Source organism: Xiphophorus maculatus, chromosome 23 (assembly GCF_002775205.1).
Source record: "Xiphophorus maculatus strain JP 163 A chromosome 23, X_maculatus-5.0-male, whole genome shotgun sequence".
In the NCBI taxonomy this organism is placed as follows: Eukaryota; Metazoa; Chordata; class Actinopteri; order Cyprinodontiformes; family Poeciliidae; genus Xiphophorus; species Xiphophorus maculatus.
In genome coordinates, this window is record NC_036465.1 from 16,555,951 (window position 1) to 16,571,328 (window position 15,378).

The 15,378-nt window shown below is 39.4% G+C and overlaps 1 protein-coding gene across 34 annotated transcripts in view; it reads right to left on the minus strand.

The window, feature by feature from the left end:
* The window catches only part of LOC102232233 (protocadherin gamma-C5-like), a 255,082-nt gene that overhangs the window by 71,126 nt on the left and 168,578 nt on the right, over positions 1-15,378 (minus strand). Inside the window, exon 1 of one of the 34 annotated variants that reach the window (XM_023328443.1) lies at positions 12,295-14,838. The exons of 30 other annotated variants lie outside the window; for them this stretch is intronic. In XM_023328443.1, the coding sequence (XP_023184211.1) occupies positions 12,295-14,688 (2,394 nt within the window). In that variant the 5' untranslated portion in view covers positions 14,689-14,838. Of the gene's footprint in view, positions 1-536; positions 3,089-3,580; positions 6,131-7,577; positions 10,143-12,294; positions 14,839-15,378 lie in introns of those variants that run through there. 3 more of the 34 variants (XM_023328451.1, XM_023328450.1, XM_023328449.1) reach the window with 3 other exon arrangements.

The window sequence follows — 15,378 nt, forward strand, 5'->3', positions numbered from 1 at the left end:
ATAATATATAATTCAATATTATATATTATAATATGTATTCTAATATATAATAATAATAATAATAATAATAATAATAATAATAATAATAATAATAATAATAATAATAATAATAATTTTTATTATTATTATTATTGTTATTATTTCACTGTAAATAATGCATCTCTTTATAAGAACTAGTGTCATCCACCCTTTATAATGATATAGTCATTATTATTGATTTACTGTTGATATTACTTTTTACTGATTCAACCAAATGAAAAAAGTTGTATTACTAATATGATACATGTATAGTTCCCTAATAATTTTCCATTAACTGTGAGCATTAATAATCTTTGCTTTTATTGTTACAATAAATAACAGAAACACAGAACCCGAGAGAAAAATCATTGTACAATATAGAGAGACAGTGGTAGAATTTTCAAAAAATAACACAAAACCATATTTAAATAAGATAAAAAAAACCCATCAAAATCAGAAGTATAATATTTTGAGTATTAAAAAAAATGTAGTATTCATCATCTATATTGATCTCTAACCTCTAGTGGAGAGTCGGGTTCATCCAGGATGTTCTTCTCACTCTGTATCCGCTGCATCGTCCCTGTGGAACTGGGGTCCATTATCAACAGGTTTTGATTGACAGTTCTGCCGAACTTATTGTCACTCTTTCTGGAGTCAGTCGTCCTGCACACCTCGTAATTGTACACGTGTGGCAGAGTTCCTGTTCCCAAAGTGTCTGAGTAACGAGGTGGATAATATGGAATCACAGGGAGGCTGGAGTGATACAGGATGCGAGACTGTCTCCATCTGTAGATCTTCACTGATATAATAACCACTAAACACGTGATGAAGAGGAAGGAAACCACAGCCAGAGCCAACACTAAGTAAAATGTCAGGTTGTCATTGTATTCCTTATCGTGTGGAAATTCACTGAACTCCGACAACACTTCAGGGAAGCTGTCCGCCACCGCCACGTTAACAATGACTGTAGCTGAACGAGAGGGCTGCCCGTTGTCCTCCACTATGACAGTCAGTCTTTGTTTCACAGCATCTTTATCAGTCACCTGACGGATAGTTCTTATTTCTCCATTCTGTAAGCCCACTTCAAACAGCGCTCTGTCTGTGGCTTTCTGTAGTTTATAGGAGAGCCAGGCATTCTGTCCAGAGTCCACATCCACAGCCACCACTTTAGTCACCAGGTAGCCCACATCTGCTGAACGAGGAACCATTTCAGCCACCATGGAGCCACCAGTCTGGACTGGATACAGAACCTGAGGCGGATTATCGTTCTGATCCTGGATTATCATTTTCACAGTCACGTTGCTGCTCAGTGGAGGAGAGCCTCCATCTTGCGCTTTTATGCAGAACTGGAAATCTTTGATCTGCTCATAGTCAAAAGAGCGAACTGCATGGATGACTCCACTATCAGCGCTAACAGATACATATGAGGACACTGGCACTCCGTTAAGAGCAGAGTCCATCAGAATGTAAGAAACACGAGCATTCTGGTTCCAGTCAGCGTCTGTAGCTTTTACTGTGAATATAGACACACCTGGTGTGTTGTTTTCTACAATGTAGGCCTCATATGAGCTCCTCTCAAAGACAGGTGCGTTGTCATTCACGTCAGAGATCTGTAAGGTGAGAGTGACGCTGCTGGAGAGGGAGGGAACTCCTTCATCAGAGCAGGTCACTGTGATATCATAATTGGGAGAAACTTCTCTATCTAAAGCTACTTCCGTAACTAATCTATAAAACCCATTTAAAGTCGCCTCTATTTTAAAGGGAACATTATCCTGTATATAACACCCAACTTTTCCGCTACTCTCTGAGTCTGGATCACTGATACTTAACATTGCAATTACAGTATTTTTTGGTGCGTCCTCCATTAGATTATCTGTCTTTGAGGCAATATTTATTTGGGGGAAATTGTCATTTTCATCGATAACATCAACTATTAATTTTGTGGAATCTGACAAACCACCACTATCAACCACCTCAATATCCATTTGATAAATGGCTGACTTTTCATAATCTATTTCACCAGTCAGTGTAATTTCACCAGTTTTAGGGTTAATATTAAACATCTCAGTCAAATGATGTTTGCCTGGAGATATGAGATACGACAATTCCTGATTTGAACCAATATCTTTATCGGACGCTTTTACGGTGGTTACACTGACGCCCTTTGGGGAATTTTCTGATATCTTAGCTCTGTACAGTGGTTTATCAAATATTGGAGCATTGTCATTTGCATCTAAAACAGTGACGAATATCTGCATTGTCCCTGACATCTGCGGCTCTCCGCCATCTGTAGCTGTCAGCAGCAGTGTCATAGATTCCTGCTCTTCTCTGTCTAGCGGCTTCTGTAAAACCATCTCAACCTTTTTGCTTCCATCTGCTTGATTTTGTAGCTTTAAAACGAAGTTATCAGTCGGAGAAAGTGTATATTCTTGCAGTCCATTCATCCCAATGTCAGAATCCATCGCTTTCTCTAATATAAATTTCGAGCCTATGGCTGCAGACTCGCTGATTTCAAAGCGCTTTTCCGCGCGTGTGAAACTAGGCGAGTTGTCATTTATGTCGGTAATCTCGACTGTGACGCGAAACAATTCCATAGGATTTTCTAAAATAAGCTGAAAATGCAAAGCACAAGGCGTCGTCTCCCCGCACAAAGCCTCTCTGTCTATCTGCTCTTGAACAACGAGGACTCCCCTCTCTTTATTTAGACGAATATATTCCATACTACCCCCTGTATATACACGAGCGTTACCTGATTTCAGCCTTTTCAAATCCAAACCCAAATCGTGAGCTATGTTTCCTAACACCGAACCTTTGGGCATTTCCTCGGGAATGATGTAACTGACCTGTCCAAGCGCGTAGCTCACACAGAGCACGGAAAGAAAAGAAAGTACTTGCCGTTTCATTGTTCTGTCAAACCTGGATCCTTTCTAAAAAACACACACAAAAAACACCGATCTTTCTAAAAGAGTCCATGCAAAGAAAGCATAGTAGTCGTTCCACTCTGCAAATTAAACAGAAAATGCGCATTCATAAGAAAAAATCTCTCCTTCCTAGAGATTTTAGCGAACGTGAACTGCTCGTGTCGTCTATTAAAACGCTAGGAAACGAAGGCGTAATGCAACACAAGGAGACGAGGAGGAGAGAGAGAGAGACACTATAAAAATACAACCTTTCAAACAGCGACCCTTAGAGTTGAAAATATTAATTGCAGAAATTAGAGGCAGACAACTTTCTTTTTCAGAGTCCGATTAAACAAAAATGATACTCAAAATCAGCTTGACTGAATTATTTTTAAAATTTTAATATTTGTTTTATATTTTGTTGCAGAGACAACCCACACTCCAAACTATGTCACTGCAGAAGGTATCTGCAGCAGTAGATTGATGTATTTAAAAAGTTACGCAATGAAGCATCATTCCTCTATCCAGGGTACTGAACAACAAAACGTGTTACATTTGAAAAGGAGAAAAGTCAAACAAAACCTCGTGGCTTAATGGTCCGCAATCAAAGCTGTAGATGATGAAATACATTAGGAATAACAAGCAACTTAAAAGTCTCTAACCTCTAGAGGAGAGTCGAGCTCATCCAGGATGTTCTTCTCACTCTGTATCCGCTGCATCGTCCCTGCAGTACTGGAGTCCATTATCAACAAGTTGGGATTACCAGCTCCGCCAAATTTAGTATCACTTTTTCTGGAGTCAGTCGTCCTGCACACCTCGTAATTGTACACGTGTGGCAGAGTTCCTGTTCCCATAGTGTCTGAGTAACGAGGTGGATAATATGGAATCACAGGGAGGCTGGAGTGATACAGGATGCGAGACTGTCTCCATCTGTAGATCTTCACTGATATAATAACCACTAAACACGTGATGAAGAGGAAGGAAACCACAGCCAGAGCCAACACTAAGTAAAAAGTCAGGTTGTCATTGTATTCCTTATCGTGTGGAAATTCAGTGAACTCCGACAACACTTCAGGGAAGCTGTCCGCCACCGCCACGTTAACAATGACTGTAGCTGAACGAGAGGGCTGCCCGTTGTCCTCCACTATGACAGTCAGTCTTTGTTTCACAGCATCTTTATCAGTCACCTGACGGATAGTTCTGATTTCTCCATTCTGTAAGCCCACTTCAAACAGCGCTCTGTCTGTGGCTTTCTGTAGTTTATAGGAGAGCCAGGCATTCTGTCCAGAGTCCACATCCACAGCCACCACTTTAGTCACCAGGTAGCCCACATCTGCTGAACGAGGCACCATTTCAGCCACCATGGAGCCACCAGTCTGGACTGGATACAGAACCTGAGGCGGATTATCGTTCTGATCCTGGATTATCATTTTCACAGTCACATTGCTGCTGAGAGGAGGAGAGCCTCCATCCTGCGCTTTAATGCAGAACTGGAAATCTTTGATCTGCTCGTAGTCAAAAGAGCGAACAGCATGGATGACTCCACTATCAGCACTAACAGATACGTATGAAGAGACTGGCACTCCATTAACAGAGGATTCCTCCAGGATATACGAAACACGAGCATTCTGGTTCCAGTCAGCATCTGTAGCTTTAACTGTAAATATAGACACACCTGGTGTGTTGTTTTCTACAATGTAGGCCTCATATGAGCTTCTCTCAAATACAGGCGTGTTATCATTTACATCAGAGATCTGTAAGGTGAGAGTGACGCTGCTGGAGAGGGAGGGAACTCCTTCATCAGAGCAGGTCACTGTAATAACATACTCTGAGTGATTTTCTTTGTCTAATTCGCTGTCTGTCACCAAACTATAGAAATTATTTGCTAATGATTTCAAACTGAAAGGCAGATTCTCATCAATGTAGCACTTTACGTTTCCGTTTTGTTCCGAGTCTTTGTCTTCGATGTTTATCATTGTGACAACTGTATTTAGTTTCGCGTCCTCTGAAATAATGGTGGACTTTGACATTATATGTATTTCTGGTACATTATCGTTTGTGTCTTGTATGTCAATAATAATTTTGCAAGAATCCGTGAGTCCTCCTTCATCAGTAGCAAGTAAATCTATTTCATAACTCCTCGACTCTTCAAAATCTGTCTTTCCGATTAAAGTTACTTCGCCGTTTTCCTGGTTCACCTTAAACGTTTTTCTCACGTTATCTAATGTGTTTCTAATTGAATATCTTATTTTACTGTTAGATCCCTCGTCTGCATCTGAAGCTGTAACTGCAGTGACAATTGTTCCCTGAGGCAAATTTTCAATAACGCTAGCCTTATATAGCTGTTGTGTAAAAACTGGAGCATTATCATTAGCGTCTAGCACTGTAATAACAACCAGCATCGTACCTGACATCTGTGGCTCTCCTCCATCTACAGCTGTTAGCACCAGATTTATCTTTTCCTGTTTTTCTCTGTCTAAAGGCTTCTGTAACACCATCTCCAAGTTTTTATTGCCATCAGGATTATTGTGAAGCTTTAAAGCAAAATTCTGTGTTGGCTTTAAAGTGTAGCTTTTGAGGTCATTAATTCCAACATCAAGATCGACAGCTCTCTCCAGAGCAAATTTAGCTCCAGTAACAGCCGATTCACTTATCCTGAAATCAATTTCATCCTTTTCAAATTTCGGCGCATTGTCATTTATATCTGTTATTTGGACGGTGACGCTATAAAATTCCATCGGATTTTCCAAAATAATCTGGAACTGCAGAGCGCACGGCGTCGTCTTTTTACAGAGCGCCTCTCTGTCAATTTTTTCTTTAACAAGGAGGACCCCTGTTTCTCTGTTGAGCTCGAAATACGCGTCGCTGTCTCGAGTAAAAATCCGTGCTTTACCCGAAGTTAGACGTTTAATTTGCAGACCTAAATCATGAGCCAAGTTCCCGATCAAAGATCCTTTGGCCATTTCCTCCGGTACAGTGTAGGACACCTGCCCGAGCACAAAGGCGAGAGAGAGGACGGATATGAACAGCGTTACTTGCCTCATCATTGTTCTGTCCTAGTAATATTCCATTGAGAAATCCTGATGGTAATACTCTTGGCGATGATGTTGATGTAAATTCAGCTCATAACCATTGTTTCAAAACCAGCAACATTCACGCAGCAACGATGATCCGAAAACGGTTTCAAAAACTCTAAAAGGCTTTAGCGATCCTTTCACGTCGTGTTCTTGCTTCATTATGTCGACGGTGCGGAGGAGAAGCTGCCATAAACCCACTGTTTGTTAGACACTGTGGTCGACAGCGGCCCTAAGAGTTCAAATGGAAAAACTACACAGATATAAAATGGAGATGCGTCTGGCAAAGAAGAAGCAATAATAATAATAATAATAATAATAATAATAATAATAATAATAATAATAATAATATTTTATTTTTTTTTATTATTAATATAGTATATTATTGGTATTATTATATTATGTTATATTATTATTATAACATAATATATTATTATTATTATTATTAATATAATAAATTATAATATAATATAACATAATAATATTATTAATAATAATAATAATAATAATAATTATTATTATTATTATTATTATCATTATTATTATCATTATCATTATCATTATTATCTTTATTATTTTTATTATTATTACAGTAGAAAAACCTTAAAATAATCCAAAAAGGTGCATTTCAAGTCGCAGAATGCTTTAAGTCATTAATACAACAATATCCTTAGACCATAGAGCAGGTTTTATAAAGAAAAAAAAAAGAACTAAAAAGGAAATGTATATTAAAGGATCTGATAACTCAAAATGATAGTAAACACGTGTATGTGGTTTAATGAGACATGGAATCAAGCCCCAATCCTCGAGAGGTGACGTAATGCAACTTTTACATGCTTATCTACATCAACATACCAGAATGCATTTATTAGATCTTAAACAAGAATGAAAAAGTATCTGCCTGCTTCCGTAGTAGCTGACCCATATAATTTACGTGTGTTGAATCGGGGACACATCTAAATGTTGCAGGACATCAACCTTCGAAGATGGTTTCGCTGTCCATTGTGCTGAAATGACCGAGTCCACAATACTAATAGATAATGCAGTCAAGCACGACCATGCATTGCCACTAGCAAACTAAAACAAAAGTTCACCATTTTGAGGAAAAAATTTAATTTTTCAAGACTAATCAATCATATTAAACAAACTAAAGATATAACAAGACAACTTTTTCTAAAAGGTTATGGGATAAAAAATATATTAGTCAAGAAATATTTTTATCTGGATTTATGTGCTACAAAAATAATCACATTTTGTCAAATACCCCATAGCTTTATGCATATAAGTTAAAAATAAAACCAAAACTATGTAGTAAAATAGTAACTAGCGTTAAATCATTTTGTGCTTTAACAGAGCCATAAGACCCCAAAGCTCTTCACACGAGATTCAGTCATAGGAACCAACAAATGCTCAGCAAAAAATGCAAACAGACAATTTTAAATTTAAATATTTCACCTTTAAAAAAGCAAGTGCAATGAATAAAACAGCTATGAAGTTTCCTGGTTCTCTTACAAATACACACAATGCCTCTATGCTAGAATTCAAAATAGGTAAAACAGAATAGAAAGAGTTAGAGCCTTCTAACCTCTAGAGGAGAGTCGGGTTCATCCAGGATGCTCTTCTCATTTTGTATCCTCTGCATCGTCCCTGTAGAACTGGGATTCATTAGCAACACATTCTGACTACCAGCTCCACCAAATTTAGTGTCGCTTTTTCTGGAGTCAGTTGTTCTGCACACCTCGTAATTGTACACATGTGGCAGAGTTCCTGTTCCCAAAGTCTCTGAGTAACGAGGTGGATAATATGGAATCACAGGGAGGCTGGAGTGATACAGGATGCGAGACTGTCTCCATCTGTAGATCTTCACTGATATAATAACCACTAAGCACGTGATGAAGAGGAAGGAAACCACAGCCAGAGCCAACACTAAGTAAAAAGTCAGGTTGTCATTGTATTCCTTATCGTGTGGAAAGTCACTGAACTCCGACAACACTTCAGGGAAGCTGTCCGCCACCGCCACGTTAACAATGACTGTAGCTGAACGAGAGGGCTGCCCGTTGTCCTCCACTATGACAGTCAGTCTTTGTTTCACAGCATCTTTATCAGTCACCTGACGGATAGTTCTGATTTCTCCATTCTGTAAGCCCACTTCAAACAGCGCTCTGTCTGTTGCTTTCTGTAGTTTATAGGAGAGCCAGGCATTCTGCCCAGAGTCTACATCCACAGCCACCACTTTAGTCACCAGGTAGCCCACATCTGCTGAACGAGGAACCATTTCAGCCACCATGGAGCCACCAGTCTGGACTGGGTACAGAACCTGAGGGGGATTATCGTTCTGATCCTGGATCAGGATTTTCACAGTTACGTTACTGCTGAGTGGAGGAGAGCCTCCATCCTGCGCTTTAATGCAGAACTTGAAATCTTTGATCTGCTCGTAATCAAAATAGCGAACTGCATGGATGACTCCACTATCAGCACTAACAGATACATATGAGGAGACTGGCACTCCGTTAACAGAGGATTCCTCCAGCATGTAAGAAACGCGAGAATTCTGGTTCCAGTCAGCGTCTGTAGCTTTTACTGTAAATATAGAAAGTCCTGGAGTGTTGTTTTCTACAATGTAGGCCTCATATGAGCTCCTCTCAAAGACAGGTGCGTTGTCATTTACATCAGAGATCTGTAATGTAAGAGTGATGCTACTGGAGAGGGAGGGAACTCCTTCATCAGAGCAGGTCACTGTGATGTTAAACTCCGCTTTTGTTTCTCTGTCTAATTCGCTGTCTGTCACTAAACTGTAGAAATCATTCGCTGATGATTTTAAACTGAAAGGCGTATCCTCATTTACGAAGCATTTTACTTTTCCATTTTTCCCTGAGTCTTTGTCCTCGATGCTTATCACTGTTACTACTGTATTTAGTTTCACGTCCTCTGAAATAAGAGTAGACTTTGACATGATTTTAATTTGTGGGTTGTTATCATTTGTGTCTTGTATATCGACAAATAATTTGCAAGAATCTGTGAGACCACCTTCATCACTGGCAAGTAAATGTATCTGATAACTTCTTGACTCTTCAAAATCCGTATTTCCAATTAAAATCACTTCACCGCTTTCCTGGTTGACTTCAAATATATTTTTGACTTCATCGAACGTGTTTGTTATTGTATATGTTATTTTACCATAAGAGCCTTCGTCTGCGTCTGAAGCTTTAACTGTTGCAACAACTGTTCCCTTTGCTGAATTTTCAGTAACAGTAGCTTTGTATATATGTTGTGTGAAAACCGGAGCATTATCGTTAGCGTCTAGCACTGTAATAACAATCTGCATCGTTCCTGACATCTGCAGCTCTCCTCCGTCAACAGCTGTTAACACCAGTTTCATATTTTGCTGTTTTTCTCGGTCTAATGGCTTCTGTAACACCATCTCTACGTTTTTATTCCCATCGGGGTTGTTGTGTAGTTTTAACTCAAAATTCTCTGTCGGTTTTAAAGTGTAGCTTTTGAGGTCATTAATTCCGACATCAAGATCGACCGCTCTTTCTAAAACAAATTTAGCCCCGATCACTGCCGACTCACTAATCTTGAATTTCTTTTCTCGCTTCTCAAAAGATGGCGCATTGTCGTTAATGTCTGTGATCTGGATCGTAACGCTGTAAAATTCAATTGGATTTTCTAAAATAATCTGAAAATGTAAAGAACAAGGCGTCGTCTTTTTGCAAAGGGTTTCTCTGTCGATTCTCTCCTTCACAAGGATGGCTCCCGTTTCTCTGTTTAGCTCGACGTACTCGTCGCTGTCTCGGGTGAAGATTCGCGCTTTGCCTGATGTCAGGCGTTTGATTTGCAAGCCTAAATCGTGCGCTATGTTTCCTATTAAAGATCCTTTGGCCATTTCCTCCGGAATAGAGTAAGAAACTTGCCCGAACACAAAGCCGAGGGAGAGGACAAAGATAGTCACCGTTACTTGCCTCCTCATTGTTCTATCCGTGTATTGTTCCACTGAAAAACTCTTTGGTTAAAAATCGAGTATTTTGTCTCCGTTCCAGCCGCAGTCAATCTTTCAAACCAAGCACAATCCACGCAAAAGCACGTAAGTTGTCAGTCTGATATTTCTTTCCCCTTTTTTTTCCTTTTAAATATCTGCTGCGGTCCTTTCCCGTCGTGCTCCTTCTTCATTATGTGAACGATAGAAAGGAGGTCCTGCTGCAAATCTACTGTTCAAAACACACTATGGTCAACAGCGGCCCTGTGAGTTCAAAATGAAAAACTGCAGATTAAATTTAGACTTATATATCGAAAACAAAAAAATTAAAAATGAAATAAGTAAAATAAATAAATAAATAATAATCATAATCATCATATAATATTTCAAGAAAAACTATGCACAAAAAAGAAGGTCTTTTCAATTGTTATCGCTGTAACCCGGCAAATGTTTTTAAAGCTTTTGTTTTAAAATAACAGAATAACAAATAAGCTCACAACCAATGATCCCTCTAATTTTTCATGTGTCTGGGCATACACACAGGCTCCCTGAGTAAACTGAGGACCACTGAGAGCAACATCAGCTGTGCGCACTATGGCCACACACCTGTATTACACCTGTTATAAATCTGGGATCATAGAAAGTTACATGGCTTATTAAAAGAATCAGATTACAGCAGCAACTTCCATTAGTTTGCTTTTAATATAAGTGATTTGCCCCACTTAAAAACAAAACAAAAAAAAAACATTGCTGTTCATGAGATGCATAGTATGTTATATATAAGAGTCCTGCTGTGGCCATGGTGAGAAATGAGACAATTTCACCTTTCAGACATAACTTTTTGTTCACATTAAAACATTCACATTCTGCACAATGAAATGTGTGCTCTAGCTTGTGATAGTGTATAAATTCTTGTAACTCTTTGTCTTAAAATATTTAATTACACAGTTTTTTCACGTCTGTCTTTCTCACTTCTCCAGGGGTTGTTCGCTCGAGGTAGTCCAACTTCCATTCAGTCCATTTTTCCCTCTGAAAACTCGCTTGCTACTTTGGCTTCGCTGCATGTTTTGCAGAGTAAACCTTTCTTACTCGAAAAAGAAAAAATATCACCCAGTTACACCACTTGTTCTTCTTTTTGCACAAGCTCCGACAGCCATTCCATCTTAAAAGAAGCGCATTTCTGTTTTGCTTTGGCTTGATGAGTGGATGTCCCACTGTTCGCTTAGCCATGATAGGGTGGTAGTTTTAGCTTCTCTTAACTCCGTCGTATTTTTCCTACCTAGCAAATCTGCACGGTGCCACAGCGCAAGGCACGTACACACAATAGCATGCAATGATTGGCTACGTAGCGTAAGTGAGCCGTATCATATCATTGGCTGGACACCTGTGACTCACCGAGTTAGATCGTTATACGTTATTGGTCCATAGTTAAAACTGATGTCTGAGCTCAATGTATAGTTTACGTTGGATTTTATTTTCTGCGCTGCATAGATTTTATTGTGCGCTGAGAATGTGCGAGCAGTGCGCGATTGTGCAGATTAGAGGGAACATTGCTCACCACTCTATTAGTTTGAATGAATGATCAAATATATGATCGTATCTGATAGTCAATCTAGTTTTTTTAACTTTATGTGAAAGCACCATCAAAAGTTTTAAAAGAATGCTGTAGAAAACGCCGCTGTCCGTTGTCCTGAAATTGAGAAAATGCCTTCATACCCACACGACCTAATCGGTTATCTCGAGCTGATTGTATTCAGATGAATTGAGGTTGACATCAAAAAATGTATTTTCATTAAAATAAAGCAAGACTGTCGTTTGGCAGAACAAGCCAGCGCTATTGACGTTGATAGGTAAGCCCATGTTTTACTAAAAATGCCCTACCCTATGCTTCACCCAACTATTAATAATAAAAAAAGGGAAAATGGTTCCACAAAATTAACAAAATAGAAACTTGACGTTGACTAGCATGGAATTAATAATGACTAAAAGACGTAAGAAAAAACGCAAAAGAGGACATTTGCATTTGACTTAAAGTATCTATGTGCTATGAGACAAAGTAAAACAAATAATGCTTCACTTTTTAATCCTCTTCAAATAATTGTTAAATAAAGCTTTTTTTGTTTTGATACCAAAGAAGAAGAATTCAATTAAAGAGGTAAATGATTTCATTTAATCTATAAATGTTAATGTGTGAAAAACAGCGTGTAGCGTAAAGAGTTTTGGGGTCCTCTAGATAAAGTGCTACATAAGTACAGGGCATTTACAATTTAAATATATGGAAGGGATATAAAGCATAAGAAGGATCAAATAAATAAAGTATTCCAACCTCTAGAGGAGAGTCGGGTTCATCCAGGATGCTCTTCTCATTCTGTATCCGCTGCATTGTAGAACCCGGGTCCATTATCAACAAATTCTGATTACCAGCTCCTCTGAACTTACAGTCACTCTTTCTGGAGTCAGTTGTTCTGCACACCTCGTAATTGTACACATGTGGCAGAGTTCCTGTTCCCAAAGTGTCTGAGTAACGAGGTGGATAATATGGAATCACAGGGAGGCTGGAGTGATACATGATGCGAGACTGTCTCCATCTGTAGATCTTCACTGATATAATAACCACTAAACACGTGATGAAGAGGAAGGAAACCACAGCCAGAGCCAACACTAAGTAAAAAGTCAGATTATCATTGTATTCCTTATCGTGTGGAAATTCACTGAACTCCGACAACACTTCAGGGAAGCTGTCCGCCACCGCCACGTTAACAATGACTGTAGCTGAACGAGAGGGCTGCCCGTTGTCCTCCACTATGACAGTCAGTCTTTGTTTCACAGCATCTTTATCAGTCACCTGACGGATAGTTCTGATTTCTCCATTCTGTAAGCCCACTTCAAACAGCGCTCTGTCTGTGGCTTTCTGTAGTTTATAGGAGAGCCAGGCATTCTGTCCAGAGTCCACATCCACAGCCACCACTTTAGTCACCAGGTAGCCCACATCTGCTGAACGAGGAACCATTTCAGCCACCATGGAGCCACCAGTCTGGACTGGGTACAGAACCTGAGGCGGATTATCATTCTGGTCCTGGATCAGGATTTTTATAGTGACGTTGCTGTTGAGTGGAGGAGAGCCTCCATCCTGTGCTTTAACAATAAACTGAAAATCTTTGATCTGCTCGTAGTCAAAAGAGCGAACTGCATGGATGACTCCACTATCAGCAGTAACAGATACATATGAAGAGACTGGCACTCCGTTAACAGAGGATTCCTCCAGGATATAAGAAACACGAGCATTCTGGTTCCAGTCAGCGTCTGTAGCTTTCACAGTAAATATAGACACACCTGGTGTGTTGTTTTCTACTATGTAGGCCTCATATGAGCTCCTTTCAAAGGCAGGTGTATTATCATTTACATCAGAGATCTCCAAGGTTAGAGTAATGCCAGTGGAGAGGGAGGGTACTCCTTTATCAGAGCAGGTCACTGTGATGTTATAACTAGAGGCCATCTCTCTGTCTAACTCACTGTCTGTCACTAAACTATAAAATTTCTTTGAAGTTGCTTTTATCAAAAACGGCATGTTTTCCTCAATGCTACACTCAACATTCCCGTTTTCCCCAGAGTCAGCGTCTTGGACATTAATTATCGTAACCACCGTACCTGGTTTGGAATTTTCTGTTACCGATTTTGTTTTAGACATAACATTTATAGAAGGTTCATTATCGTTTGTATCGGTAACTTCAACAATAATCTTACACGAATCTGTCAGGCCCCCGTCGTCGCCAGCTTGTACGTGTATTTCATAGCGCTGCGTCTTTTCGTAATCTAAGCTTCCAATTAAAGATACAACGCCGCTTTCTTCCGCTACTTGGAATACATTTGGCACGTCATCTAGTGTGTTTGTTATCGAATAGACCACTTTTCCATTCGAACCTTCATCTGCATCTACTGCACGAACTGTACTCAGAATAGTTCCTCTCGGAGCAGTTTCCATAACAGTAACTTTATAGGTTTCTTGCGTAAAAACGGGAGCATTGTCATTTGCATCTAACACGACAATTTCCACCCGCATTGTTCCTGACAGCTGAGGCTCTCCGCCATCACTGGCAGTAAGAGTTAATGCGATGTGATCTTGCGCCTCTCTATCCAGCGGCTTTTGCAAAACCATCTCCACCTTTTTGCTGCCATCTTGTTGGCTGTTGAGCTTTAAAATGAAATTATCCGTTGGTTTAAGTGAGTAACTCTGCAGCCCGTTCACCCCCACATCTAGATCCATCGCTCTCTCTAATACAAATTTTGCTCCAATCACAGCCGACTCGCTGATCCTAAATTTCATCTCTTCCTTCTTAAACGTGGGCACATTGTCGTTTATGTCATTAATTTCGACATTAACGGAATAAAATTCAATCGGGTCTTCGAGCGTAATTTGCAGATGTAAAGCACAAGGCGTTGTCTGTCCGCACAGCGTCTCTCTGTCGATTCTTTCTTTGACTACCAGGAGACCTCTGTCTGTGTTTAGCTCGATGTATTCTGCTTTATCTTCTGTATATATTCTGGCTCTACCGGACTTCAGTCTCTTCACGTCCAACCCTAAATCGTGAGCTATGTTACCAACAAGGGAGCCTTTTGACATTTCCTCTGGAATAGAGTAAGTGGCCTGCCCTGCTACACAATCGAGCGCAAAAATCACGACAAACAACAGTACTTGCCATCTCATTGTTCTCTCCAACATGGTATCCTCGTTAAATCCTAAAAAAAATAATGTTTCTTAATTCCAAAACGTGAAGTTTCCCCAAATATAAGATCGTCCAGCAGAGAATGTTGTATTTTTTTATATTCTTGTTCCCAAATATATGCAGAAAGTGCAGCGAGATGATTGCTGTCCCTTTTGTTGAACGCTTGTGGTCTATCTGAATAAATCTTTCGCTGTTCAGGGCATCAAAACGAGGAAAGAAATCTCTGCATGAGCCAACAGCGGCCCTGAGAGTACAAATTCGTGCACTGCAGACATCCAGTCTTTGCAGGAGCAGACCGGATGTGAAACTACAATTCACCTTAAACTGTTAAGATAAAAATACTACACGCACTTAGTAATACCGGGCATCATATTAATAAAAGGGCATTTAATCAAATCCAACTTTTAAAAAGCATAAATTCATATTACAGCATATCATTTTCTTGGAACTATAATTATTATTATTTTTAAATTATTGTCCGTTTACCATTTAACGCTACGTATAAGGGGTTGAGGTACATTAAGCACGTTGTAGAAAAAATGATACCTCGCGAAAAAATAATTAAAAAGAAAAAGAGATCTTGAGGTAGTTGATACAGTTAAGTGTTCATCTTGCATATGAATTAGAAATAGTGAAAAAGTACAATTATTTAGTTCATTCTGGCATTTTTTAGATAGTATACAGAC